General features: G+C 40.8%; 1 protein-coding gene across 1 annotated transcript in view; it reads left to right on the top strand.

Annotated features, from left to right (window-relative positions):
- nrxn2b (neurexin 2b) overlaps nt 1–14,286 on the top strand; it is a 435,854-nt gene that overhangs the window by 66,915 nt on the left and 354,653 nt on the right. The window contains exon 3 of the mRNA XM_017310305.1: nt 10,955–12,237. Coding sequence (XP_017165794.1) covers nt 11,526–12,237 — 712 coding nt within the window. The 5' untranslated portion in view covers nt 10,955–11,525. The remainder of the gene's footprint in view (nt 1–10,954; nt 12,238–14,286) is intronic.

Genomic DNA, 14,286 nt, shown 5'->3' with positions numbered 1-14,286 from the left:
AAAGAAAATCTGTGAAAAGATTGAACTCCTCCAGGTCCTCCTGGTGCGACTGCTGCTGTCTGAAGAAATGCACCGCTCCTGGTCTAAAACAACCAATCAGAGCCAGGAGGAGGGTCTTAGTGTTGTCAGTCACCCTCGCGAACATGCTCCCAAATGTGCTAATGGCAGAGAAAAACTCATTGTAGGACACATGATAATACACTGTCATTGGTGGAAAAGCTAACTAGTTTTAGCATTCACAACAGGCTCTGCTGATGGCTGTAGCTTAGCAGAGAGCAAGGGAGGTCATGTATGGGTAGGTGATCAGCATGTACATGGGGATGATTGACAGCTCTAAGACCCTCCTCCTGGCTCTGATTGGATGGTTTTGTTTTTTGTTTTTTTTTACATGATCTGTCATAACACAGTTTGCAGTTTCTGCATGTGGCTGTTATCTGATATTTTCCAGAAGCAGATGCTCATTACCACTGGCATAACAAGACTGTGCCTTTGGTTGTATGGACTGGTTGTTCCAGGAACGATTGAAACAGGTGCTAAGTGTCGGCGTTACTGACTGACTCAGCAAAAAATGTGTTTTCAAAACGTTGTTGAATGGCAGAATATTGTTTAAAGCTACTTTGCAACTTTTGCTATTTTCCTTCTTTCCTCCCTTGTCATCTCGGTCCTTAGCCTTCACAAGCCTTTTTCTTTAATCATACCTTCCATCTTGCCTCCTTGTGTCCTTAATTCCTTCCTCTCTCCTGTTTTCTTATTTATTTTCTTAGTTCTTCCTCCCTGATTAATTTCTCATTTGTTTGATCCTATTTTCACTTATTGTCCTTCATTCTTTGACCATCTTACTTTCCATTCTTGCTTCCTTTATTTTGTTCTTTCCTCATGTTGCTCGTTGTGTTTTGTTTCATTCTCTTTCTGCTTTCTTTCTTTCTCTTTCTCCTCTTTTCTCTTTTCCTTTTTTCTTCCTAGTTCTATCTCTCTTCTGTCTGTTTTTGCAGGATCCTTAAATTTGTAGAAATATGCGCCATAAATTCATAATCCTCTTTTCTATTTTTAATTTATTCAAATGGATGTAAGTGACTGAGTGAGCGATTGTAGAAATCTTGTCATTTTTTCATGAAACTCTGCAGGAAGCCTGCAGTCTGCTGGTGATCTACCGATACGCTGAGCTGTCCGTTATAGAGACATTAAGTTAAACTGTACTTGGTGCGCTACACATGCAGGCGATTATGAAGTGCCCACAACCATGCATTATCAGCGTACTGCACCAAACGGATTCTAGTGTGTGCTAAAATGCTGAATCCATAGATGCTTATAATCCATTATGCTTTATAGAGAGGGTCATGTCTCGATGATTAACGTTCAACATTATTCTCCTGAAAAACCCCTGTAAAGCCTCTGTGGTATGGATGGGTTTTACAAGGTCGTCAGCGGTGCATTCTGCATCGATCAGATGAACGGCTGACTTTCCGCTGTTCCTCTTGGTTTCAGTACTAAATCTTGAGACACCGAGTGGTTTCAATTGGCCTTAGAGCCAGCTGGTGTAATATTATTTTATCCTAGGGGTCATATTTTTTCCTGTCTAACATCCCCGCTGAGGCTGCTTGAAGGTGGAGGCAGTTTGTCTTGCAGGTTCGGTGCTTTCTTCAATTTCTGGAGTTTGCAGTTAGGAACAATATTATCTCACCCTGTGCAACTAGCTAACTCCCAAAAAAGTTTTTTTTTTCTTTTTTCTGCCCACTGTGTATTTTGTCCGTGTGTATGTGTGTGTGTGTGTGCGTGACACTAAACCTGTGCGATTTACCTCACTACCTGCCCGATTTAGAGCGGCTCTACAGGCGACCCAAATCAATGTTTTCAGCGCGGTGTCAGTTCCCCCATTCATCGGTTATTCTGAGTTACTCAAACGTTGGGGCTCAAAAGTGAAAGACTCCATACAGTCGCCTCCATATGAGAATACCTTGGTGAGAGGTCTTTTGTTATACACAGCTTTCAACCATATTGCCCAAATCAATATGCCACCATAGGAAGATCAGTGAGGGAATTGAGAGGCCCCATAATGAGCTTAGTGGGTCTACAAGGTCTGTGAAATTAAACACATTGCTCACCTGCTCTGGATATCCGTAGGCCCCGACTCTTAGTAATCATATTGGCTTCTTAACACCACTGCAAGCTGGAATAACTAAGATATAACGCCAAGCATAATATACAGAGCCTGGCATATTGCTTTGGTCGGTCCCCAGATCTCTTAAGAGTCTGTTTCTTTTGATTCCTTTGATTTGTTTTGCAACAATGCAATCCTCTGTAGCTTTAACTGGGACACTTTTCAATGTTCAGAGCTCGTCTTCTGCCTGATTAGGACACAGATAGAGTTGAGTTACAGCAGTGGTAGTGGTATGCAGTTTAAAGTTGTCTCTGTTTTCACAAAGCAAAGATGGTAGTGATAGTGATGGTATTTCTTCTGTTTTCATTCAATAGTAGGTGTTTAAAAACCAATTGTTTTCTCATAAATAAAAAACAAAACAAACAAACAAAAAAAAAACAGGTTTACTTGGTTGTTTGTCTGGGGATTGCACCCATAACTCTAACCTTAGCCCTAACCCAAACTCTTAAATAAATAGATGACGCATATAAACAGAGACTTAGAAGATCTCAAAACTGGTTTGTTAATAACAATAGGCTCAGTATAAAAGTGAAAACACCATGCTTGCTGCAAATCCTAAACTAATTTCTGTCTGAATGTATGCTTGAGTGACTGGTTGGCCTTCATTCAACATTACGTCTGAATTGGTATTTAATTCCCTGGCCTTCCTCTCCTTTTTTTTTTTTTACATTCACTGTTCTTAGTTCTCATTCTGCCCCCAGCTCTCACCCGCACAAATAATACATGAAATTCAATATCGTATTCAGAAATCCATCACTTACTCTGGGCTGAAGGAGAATGTTATGTGGCAGAGTGGTGACTCTTGTAGCTCGCTTTTACAGAATAATAACAATGAGCAGTCAGAAGGTGCAAAGGTACATAATAAATCACAGTATATTTGGAAAAGACTGTGTTGGTCTGGTTTGAAAAATGTTCGCCATGGTTACTGTGTGTTCCATACAGGTAATGAGTGTTTATTGCTTTTTGTTCTCAACATGCATTTTGTCTCGTTTGGTTGTAAAGGTTGATCACCAGCTTCCTTTTATTAATGGGTTTTCTGTCAGCCTGGTGATTATGACAGATAAAACATAAAGAAGTAAAGGTTCAACCATAAAGACTGTTGGATAAATTTGAATATTATCAAAAAGTCTATTTATTTCAGGAACTTTATCACAAAGTGAAGCAGATTATATAAATAATTACACATAGCTGGATGTTTGACCAACTTTATATCAGTTAATTATTTTCTACTTACGATTAATGAAAAAATGACATTTAAAATCTGAATCTGTCATCAAACCAACAAAAAACAAAAGAAAAACACATAAATGCAACCTTAATGAGCTTGTTGAAGCTCCTCTGAAGTTACACAGCCATAAAGTACAGATGGAAGTAAATACTTTAATTACTTTCCATTTTAAGACGTATTTAGTGATTGGTCAAGAGTAGAAACTGAATGTTTGTGTCTTAATGACAAAAGATGGAAGTTCTATGTTTTCACCACTGGTTCTTCTTCACTTTGCACATTTATTTTTTTTGTCACTTTCCAGCGCCGCCTGTCTTGCCTGTGTTCTGTCTCGCTCTACACATACCTGTCTCTTTCCTCCGCTTCCGCCCAGATAAGAGTGGTGTAGCTGCAGGCTGCTGGGCTGGTTAATTGAAACAGGAGAATTTTGAGGCTTGGCCAGTCAGCCTTGCGCTTCCCACCAAAACATCTCCAGGCTCCAGCTCACATGCTGATGATCAGACTCGCACACAGACGAACACAGTTTTCCACTTACATTTTTTTTTTCCCCTCTCCCTGCAGCGAACTTTTAGCATTTCACACATACAGAGCAACCTAGATCCGGTTACCAGGCAGAAGTTCAACATCAGGAGGACCCAGCCACAGTTTATATTGATCTGTGTCAATTTGACTCTTATTGGTGTACATGCTATAAATGCATGCTGGGAACACCACTGAAAGAATTTGCCTCTTCAATTATTTAAAGAACCTCCGATTTCCTTTTTGAATCGTAAACCAAATGGTTCGTTCCGGATTGTAACTGTGTGATGCACTACATAGCCTACACTGCACAATTAAGTGGTTTGTTGGATTTCACTATTAAAAGGTATACGTTTGGGTAAGATTAACATTTGTTATTTAAATGAAATTATTTTGACTAGGCCCAGAAGGTTAATTATTTCTTTGTTGAATAATTACATGTCACATTTTTTTTTCTTGCATACAAATATCCATTCACGCGTTTCTGGTACGCACATAAATCTGACGCACAAGCGTCATCGAGACATCGAGGAGCAACAAGGCCGCTTCTCTTGGCCCACTAGGGGTTAATTTTTGCTTCAGAAAAAATCTGATTGGACGTCGGAAAAGACTATCGCTGTGTTCAAGTTGTGCTAATACTAGTTGGCCTATCTGCTAGATTCATGTGTCTTTAATATTTTATTAGTCATGTTGGCCTCACAAACGGAGGCCCTCTCTCAATTTATTCCTGATTGTGTCGGTTTGTTGACTGACTTCATAAAAAAGTTTGGGAACTACAAACAATAAATTGCCAATATAAGGAAGCCTTAATGATGTTGCTTCCTTTCCCTCCACCTCTTGGACCCTGTTGCGTATCTCCATGAGAAGCTCAGGCTCCTCAACAATACATCCAAAAACCTAACAGAGTCCTGCTAAAGTCCCTGATAATCTCGCCGTTCCAGAGCTAACAGCAAAGGCTTAAGCCCTTGATCTGACTCCATTAACATCTCCTCATCAGAGCCAAGTACAGATAGCGCGAGTATAGCCGCGGCCGGTCTCCAGCGGCTCTCGGCTGATCAAACGCAGTAACGTGATGTTGAAGGAAGGCTTGCACACCTCTGTGGTAGCTCACTTGGTTAAAACGAGTGAGGGACTCTGCTGAGTAGGTACTGATTACCTCATTCTGCCCCCCCCAGGCTTCTATGTGCTCTGTTTCTTTCAGATCTCCTTTAGGAGTTAGTCTGGTTCTTTGTCGACTCAATCTCATCCTTTGTTCTGTTGTTCGTCGAACGTGTAGTTAGAATCAAGACGCGCCGCAGCACTTAAACGTGGCAATCCTCAGCTGATGAGAGATTGATGCTAAACGCTGCTAAAAGCGATGCTTTACAAAGGATTGAACAAGAAAGCCAAATTTTATTTCCCAAATGTTCTTTTCATATGATTGTAGGCAAGATGTTTTCATTGAGAGCAAAGGGGAACTGAAGTCAAACTCTTTTTGTGTGCACAAAGTTTGTAAAAGCTTTTCTTTTCTTTATGTTCTGAGAAGTTGAGACTTCAGTGAAACTATAGACAACAGAATCAAACTCTTATTTCATTTTCAATAAAACGCACATTAACTTATCTAAAATGATGCATTGTAATTTTCTAGACTTATTTTTTGGATTCTGTCTCACAGTTGATATGTGACTATGATGAAACTAACAGACCTCTCTGTTCTTTGTAAGAGAGGAAACTTGAAACATCGACAGTGCATCCTTGTTTTTGGCACAGTAAATGTCTCATTCAGGTATTTTTGTGATCTTCCCCATTTTGTTCAGTATTTTTGAAAATTATAGACAATTGAACCACATGGATAGTAGTACTTATCCCAGAATCCCTGCATTTGTGCTATGTTTTACCACCTCAATTTAGAGATGTTGTTTTATACAGTCATCAGTCTCTTATCCACAACAGCAGGCAGGAAAATGAATGAAAATTAAGACATTTATTAACACAACCTGGTGGTGTTAAAAGACCAACAGACCAATACTGAGCTGTATTTGTGAAATCTGCAGCTCTAAACATGCTTTATTTGCTGTAATTGCAGCAGTTGCAGGTCTCTGTACTCTTCCTGTTTGCAGTATTACTGTGTCTCCCGTCTGGTGCGTTTTTGCCAAAGTCGCTTTAGTCCTCCTCCACTTTTCTTAAAATAATGAGAACAGTTTTTTGCATATTACTAAATTCAGTCAACAGAATAATCAAGACAGAAAAGTTTGTCTTTCAATAAACCTGTCAAATAAGGCTGATGCTAATGTCTTCTAGTTTTTGTTGATTAAGTTCTATGAATCGATGATTCCCTCCTCCTCCTACTCATTTGCTGCTTCTTGGCATCTATCTAACTCTACCACCTTGTTAGGACTTTTATATGTCTGAAAGAGAACATAAAGCAATAGTAATTTGATGTTTTCATAGCTAAGACCCAGCACATTTTATTATGTTTAACTTTGCTGTTCCCTGTCGCTTAATATCTCTTTTTTTCCTTCTTTTTCTATTTTACTGCCCATGTTTTTCATTTTGACCAGAAATATTGAAAGCAGCTTCATATGCTGCTCTGGGTAATTAGAGCTCAGTGGTAGCAACGGCAGCAACTTCACGCTGACTGATGGTACACCAGTGGGCTTCTCACACGCCTAGATGAATGACTTTTGCTGTTTGAGTGCCTGCTTGTGTTCTACAAACTCCTTGGTTCGCCCAGTTTCACACGTTTTTCTTTTTTTTCCTGAGCTACGTCTCCATTATCCTCCCACCGTGTAAATGTTTGAGTTTTCTCAGTCGTTTTATGATACCAGAAAGGTGTGCGGTCGTCGTATTTACGGTTCTAAATGACGCGTCCAGTACGGCGGAGAGAAACGCAACACGGTGAGCTCCCTTTAGTGCTGACGGATAGCGAATTATTCGAAGCAGGCCTAATCTGATCGTCGGTGGGCTGAGTGTTCGCCGAAGGACGAAGATGAAAGCCTGGCGCCGCTCCATGCAACAGGTGTGCGACGGTCTGTGGGGGAATCTAAAGACCCGGGGCCAAGGCGGAGCTCGGCAAGAGCTGGATTAAAAATGAAAACACATTTATGCCAAGGCACGCCGTGAGTGCAGAGGAAAATGCTCGTTGTATTTGCAGAAAAAAAAGCAGATATTAAATTCCTCCAAACAGAATCCGACTGTAGAGGAAGAGAGATCCATACTCCCCTTTTGATCAGACAAGTCAGTTTATCTCTTCTACATTTAATTGTGTTGGAATCAGTCCTTCTAGCAAGAGAGTTTTGTATTTGTTGGGCGTGAGAGCAACTTGCGTCGCTGTATGTTCTATTGTTTCAGTGACATCCAGCCTTTGTCTCTAGTGAGGAAATAAAAGTAAGAAATGGGACACTGCGCTGCAGTTTGAACGTAGCCGCAGACACTTTGGAACAGAGTCTGTCAAGATTATGCCAGCTTTTCCCCAGGGGGGGGATGAGAGAGGAAATGGGTCAACGGTGGCTCACATGACTCCCGAGTTATTCTGAGGGGTGAAGAGCTTTGTGTGGACAAAATGTGTAGTGATAGTTTATGATGACGGTGGGGAAAGATTCAAGCTCACGGTGAATTTCTACCAACTTTTTAATTTGAGAAAGAGCATTGTTTTTTTTTTTCTTGGTGAGAGCATTTACAGGTTTTCTTGAAGATTCTGAATCGTCCGTCGTAAAACCAGATGGATGCAGCAGCCATACGCAGTTCATTTTCACAAAGGAACACAGTGAAGGCATAATGATGGTCACTGAGGGCCGAAACATCGGCTGAACTCGGTCAACTTTCCTTATCGTTTCACAATAAGGAAACGTAAAGTTTACAATTACTTAGTTGTTTTGGAATTTGCAGGAGACGCATTTCACTCTATGTTCAGTCATTATGTTCCATTTTGTGTTTTTGTAAAGTATTGTTAATCACACAAATGTTATTATTTTTCCCAGTACCACTGTATATTGGGAAAACCTCTCCAGCCCACTCAGGTCTTCTGGTTCTGGTCGGCTCTGCATCTCCAGAACCAAACATGGAGAAACGGCATTCAGCTTCTATGCACCGCAAATCTAGAACATTTCAAATAGGAATTCAAATACATCACATGTCAGATTCTATCGATCTAATATGTGAGGTACCCCAAAGTTCTGTTTTTTTTTATTTATTTATTTATTGCTATTTACTCATAACCTTGAGAAGATCAAGTAGCTGAATGTTTTTTTGCATTTGTGAATATTTTAGTTCTACGGAAAATCCGTGAATAGGTGAGTTTAAAAAAACAGAAAACTCCTGAAATAGGTAAATAATGATCCACAAATATTCAGCGGTCCATTGTTAGACATCCTGTCTTTTAAAAATGTTAACCTCTGTAACTGACTGCTGTGAATCCTAAGTTGATTCCTCCTAAAAATGTAAATGTTCATTCAAAAACTGATTTCAAAGAACTTTCTCAAAGATGACAAACACCTGGACAAGAACAGGATCACATAAAATCAGCTTTTTAGGGTTTCTGTAAAGCTTTTCACTCCGTGGCTTTTATTTATTTGGAAAGAGAGGATGCCAGTTTGGAATTGCTCTCTCAAAGAAGAACATCAAAAACCAGAGCTGCACAATACATCAAATCCTAATCATCACCACTATAAGTATGCAGTAGACTGTTTGGAGGCAGTATTTGGCAGGCTTCTGCATTTCACGTGCCATGCATTCCAGTTTTGCATCCAATAATTTAGATTATAATATTAAACCAGTTGGACAGACTTTTAACTGTTGATTGTTCCCTAGCTGAACTAGGTCTTAGTAAATAATATGCTAAAAAAAGGGAGAGAGGAAGGGAAATATTATAACAATGAGGGGAAAACATAACTAGAAACATGTAGTACATCATAATAAATATGAATTCGGTTCAATTACCAAAAACTTTATTAATCCCAAAGGTAAATTAGAAGTTATTGTAACTCATATTACTATTTAAAGAGTTTTAGCACAGCTTCTGATGGTTGTGGGTAGGAAGAGTCTTCTGTAGCAGTCAGTATCGTCTCAAATCTGAAAAGTGTCTGATTGAAGACAGCCTGCTGTGGTTTGACAGTTTAAACAGACACTCAAATTTCATGAAATGATGAACATTATGAAACTGCTGCGACATGGCAACACTAACGTTTCAACGCCTTGTTTTTCATCCAAACCTGCTCAAAAGTGTCTTGCAGTACTTGTAGTTCATCCTCAAATACAAGTAAAGAAAAAAAAAAAAAAAAACGGTTACTCAGAAGGTTACAGAAGGTTACTCCATGCTGTAGCTTCAGATACCTTAAAATCTTTGATTGGTGTCCGTGAGATTCAATATTCCCATTTTCCTGAACACATCGTTATTCCCAGCTTATTAAGAAATAAACGGTTCAAATATGGCCTGACTGAATTATTGCTGACAAAAGCAGCAATAATTAGAACGCAAGAAATCCGATCTCAGCAATCTCTAAGACTGTAAGCAGACAGAAGTGAAAGTTCAGCAGTGAAAGATGAAGTATTTCAACTCTTAAGATGCATATCAGTACTTGTTCTTTAGCAATTAGTTTTATTTTCTTTGCCCGATTTGCTGGTTTAGCTTCTAAACAAATTGGGAATAAACCTTTGCATATATCTGTCTTATGTATTATAGCAGTAAAAACACTGTTTTCTGGAAAGTGCTCACACACATGCGCAAAGTAAGCTGGACTGATTTTATCTCTCCTATTCACTTTTCAGAAGCTGCTTTATCCCAATTGACCCTCATTTATAAATGTAATGTATTATAAAAAAATATTACAGGGTTCTTCAACCCATTAAACATGTTAAACTCGACTTATTGAACCAGGCAGGATGTAAACCTTATTTTTTCTCATAAGCATCAGAAGCCAACTTGACCTCTTTACTGCCACACTCCAACCCGACGTTTTACCCAAATAAGATGATTGGAGCAGTTGCACATCAACAGCTATTTGACTGCCTTTATGTGTGCACTCCATTAAAACACTCCTCCTGGGAGGAAACCTCAAAGAGAGATTTAATGGGCTTAAAAAATGGAGCATAGCAAAACCAAAACAAACTCCCTGTGGAATCTAGACTTAAGTGTTTATGGTATCACATTTTTCATCTTTGTCAGGGAGATGCTGCAGCGCGTCTGCACACACTGACTTAAGGCTTTTTTTTTTTTTTTTGAGTGAGAAACTTAAAATGTGCTGTTGATCTGAAGCAGATTTAATATTGTTAGGGTGTTTGATTGTATATATCTTTGCTTTATTAGGCTTGATAATAGAAGTGAAAACCAGCCTTTTATTGTTTGAATGCAGTGTTGTATTTTGTTTTATGGTAGGAAACGAGAACATCCAGCCAGGCAAAATGGCCAAAATTTCACTTTTTCATTAAAGTCTGTCTCTGACATTTTCAGCTGCTCTCGGTGTTCTTCCTAATCTTCCTCCATGTTGTGCTTTGAGATCACGATTACGCTGCTTCTTTCTGTCCGTTTCTCTTTTTCTCTTTCCTTTTCTTGCATCCAGCCATGATTGGTATTGTCACATTAAAGCAGTGTAGGGTAACAGAGGGTGGGGGGAGCATGAGCAGAGTTGAGTCTTGCTTTAATTTTAGACTGTCTGTGATGGAAATTAAATCTCACTCAAGAATTAATGGCTGGGGATCAGGTTGAGCCCCAGGGTCAAGATCTGCTATTCACATAGCTATTGACTCTGCAGCACTCCACTCTGAATTACATTGGATTTAATGATGTGTGTTTGCAAACGCATGTCTGTAGTGTATATGCGCGTGTGTGTGCCACAGTGATGGGGCTTGCTTTTTAAATATGAACTATTTCTGTGTGAAGGCACAGGTTTTGATTGCTCCCTACATTGAACTTTATTACAAAGCTCCGTAATGGTATCTCACTATGGTTCAGTACGTCATTAATACATAAAGAAGATTTTCTTTTGGATAGTTTTTTATTTTTTTATTTTATTTTTTTATCAATTGATACAGTGTTGGCATATAACTTACATTTATTTTCTGTTTCTTTTTTCTAGGAAAAAAGCTGCAAGCTGCTGCTACAATCATGGAACCGATACCTACATAAATCTTAAGGCTTTGGAAAAGTGGGAGATCATGGGGAAAATATGAACCTCTTGTACCCTGCAGCTGATACTCTTTAAAGCTGCCACCTTATGTCCTTTTATTTTTCTTGACAAGAACACCCTCCCCCAAAGTGTTTGGCACAGCTCGAAAATTTGTGGAAATTTCCTCAAAATCTAGACATTAGAGACGTTTTAGTCCAAGGCACAGCAGGACCCTTCAAAGTGTCTCACTGGATTAAAATTGTTATATTTCCCCTCTTTTACCCTCCGGCTGCTTCTTAAGTCTTTCAAGCACCAACTGATGGAGAAACGAAGGAAAGAGTCAGGATAAGGACGAGAGTTATCGTAACAGGAAGTGAAGGGAGATACTGCCTGTTGGCTTGGGAACTTGGAACAGGGCTCCTGTGAGCAAGTTTTATATTCCGTTTAAATTGTTTGTACAGCTTATATAAATTGAAACTGGGGATTGGCTTTGTGGCTACAAAGCATCAAAAAAGGCAAAGAAAACATTGGAAATTTTAGTATGACAAGGGTGTTAAGATTCCTATGCTGGCCCCTGTGGCCTTTGGCCCTTTTCAGCATGCTAGCTACTGTAGACATGCTGGAATTTGGTGGGGCAACAGGCCAGTACGCACGCTATGGCCGCTGGGAAGCAGGATCCGTGGGTGAGCTCAGCTTCAGTCTCAAGACCAACGTCAGCCAGGCCTTGGTGCTCTATCTGGACGACGGTGGGAACTGCGACTTCTTGGAGCTGCTTATCGCCGGCGGCCGCCTTCAGCTGCGTTTCGCCATCCACTGTGCCGAGCCGGCCATTCTGCACATGGAGACGCGGGTCAACGACGACCGCTGGCACATGGTCTTGCTCACCCGCAATTTTCGCGAGACTTTGCTAATGGTGGATGGCGAGACAAAAGTGGCCGAGGTCAAATCAAAGAGGAAGGAAATGGCTGTGGTCAGCGATCTATTTGTGGGTGGGATCCCTCTCGACGTGCGCCTCTCTGCTCTGACCTCCAGCACTGTGAAGTATGAGCCACCCTTCATGGGGCTAATCACCAATCTGAAGGTGGGGGAGATGCCACCCACACTGTTAAACAGCCAAGGCATTGAGAGCGACCTGGAGTACCTCTGCACCAAACAAAACCCGTGCTTCAATGGAGGGTTTTGCTCAATTCACTATGGAGAAGTTCACTGTGACTGCACCCACACCCGCTTCAGGGGGAAGTACTGCAAGGAAGGTAAGGACCCGTCTCACTGTGCATGTGTCTGTGCTGATCGGATTTGTTGTTGTGTGGTACCAATTTGGACATCAGTCTTGCTTTTCTGACGTGAAATTGCAGGTGAAAATATTGCCTGACTTGGTTTGAATAACATATGCAGAAAAACAGTGTTTTGATATACTGGATGCATAAAGCAGTTTTTCTCCACAAAACTCTAATGATAACCAAAGTAAATATTGGTAATTTTATTGCTTAAACACACCCAGCGAAAAAGCCTGTATCAATGTGTCTTGGTTCATGTACCAGTGACCACCTGGAGATTTCAGAGGAATGCTGAGATGCTTAATTCCAATAATGGAACTTATAGAAGTTTACATACACCATATTGCCAAATTGATTGAGTCACCTTCTCAAAATGGTAAAGGTGTTCCAATCCCTTCTTTGGCCACAGGTATACAGGCCGCTTTATCACAGTGGAGTCAGTGGATTCTGAGGGGCAAAGGTCACCAATCTTCAAGAGAACCAATGGTTCAAGTCGCCATCAAATTTGCTCAAGGAACAGGGCTCAGAGATCTCAGTGGAATGACTTGAGCAGCTGCATTAAAGCTGGACATTATCACGTGTAATGCAAAGTGCTGGATGAAGTGGTGTAAATCATGCTGTCATTAGAACATGGAGAGCTAGAAATGTGTTGTTTGAAGGGACATTTCTTGCCTTTTCCCTGGAATGGCACTTGAATTGAGTCAAGCGTAAAGTTTGGTGGACAGGGTATTATAGTGCGTGACTTATCTTCAGGAGTTGAACTTTTGACAACTTCATGCTCCAGACTGTGTGGTGACAGTTTGACAAAGTCCCAACCCCAGAAAACTTGCTAAGCCCAGTGGTTGGGGCATTCGGCAGTCATTCATCCAGCTGCCATTTTTTTAGTTAAAAAATGCTTAAAGCTGATGGGGGCACAAGTAAAGCCTGGTGGCCTGCCAGGCTTATAATACACGTGGGGGGAAACCCTGGTTTGATAATGGCTGACCATGCACCATTGAAGCACAGTCTGCAAAGGTATAAAAAGGAGTTTGGTGTGTAGAAACATGACTGTACCTGCACAGAGTCCTGTCCTCAGAGTGGAGGCTGTAACACAGGCAACTCTGACCAAGGAAATGTTCTCCTGGGAGAGCGGTCACATCTGCCTGTGAATGGCTGAAGTCAGTGAATACTTGAGACTTCCTCCCAAATGCTGAGAACTGCCTATTTTCAACCATCAAACATACCTCTACTGAGCATTAATACATGCAGGCATGCTTTCCAAATGTGAACTATTTGTGTATCGGCGGTTATCGCAGAAGCTAGCCACCATAAACTGTCTTATTTCTGATCTTGGGGATACAGCCAATCGGCTCAAAGCGGAAACAAACGGGAAACAAACGGCAGCCAATAGTGCTGCTTTGTGGACAGCCAATAGTGTGTCAAGCAGCATCACACCCAGGTATTTCTTGTTTTCAATCTACATGTTGTTTTGATGAAACAGTAGCGGGTGTTTCACAAATCATTTGGAGTTGAATTCCAAAAAAAGTTCAACCTGCAAAGTATAAAATTCCCGATCACAACCAAGGTTTCTAAACATCTTCAATTAGTTACTTATTATCATAATAAATATCCCTGAGACAGTGTTTATGTTCTTTTCATAATGATACTGTAATTGTCTAGTAGTTAAGGTAAGACTTTTTTCTGGACTGTTCAGACAGTACAACTTTCAGATTTTGTAAGTATTACATCAATATTACATTCATTTCAAAACTATATGTACCATGATATATGGAAAGATGCAACATACTAGATCACGTACAGTGCAGACACTCGACATTGTTGTGTTTTTGTTCTCCTCGCTCCTCTCCTGCTTTTATTCCGAACCAGCCCGCTGCTGCTGGCGAGCGGCCCGCTCCTGCCTCCTCCTGCCCGCTCCAGCCCGCTCCTGCCTCCTCCTGCCCGCTCCAGCCCGCTCCTGTCTCCTCCTGCCCGCTCCAGCCCGCTCCTACCTCCTCCAGCCCGCTCCTGCCTCCTCCTGCCCGCTCC

The sequence above is a fragment of the Poecilia reticulata genome, linkage group LG18 (genome assembly GCF_000633615.1).
Source record: "Poecilia reticulata strain Guanapo linkage group LG18, Guppy_female_1.0+MT, whole genome shotgun sequence".
NCBI lineage: Eukaryota > Metazoa > Chordata > Actinopteri > Cyprinodontiformes > Poeciliidae > Poecilia > Poecilia reticulata.
The sequence above is the reverse complement of the archived record's forward strand: the minus strand, read 5'-3'. Positions and strand labels throughout refer to the sequence as shown.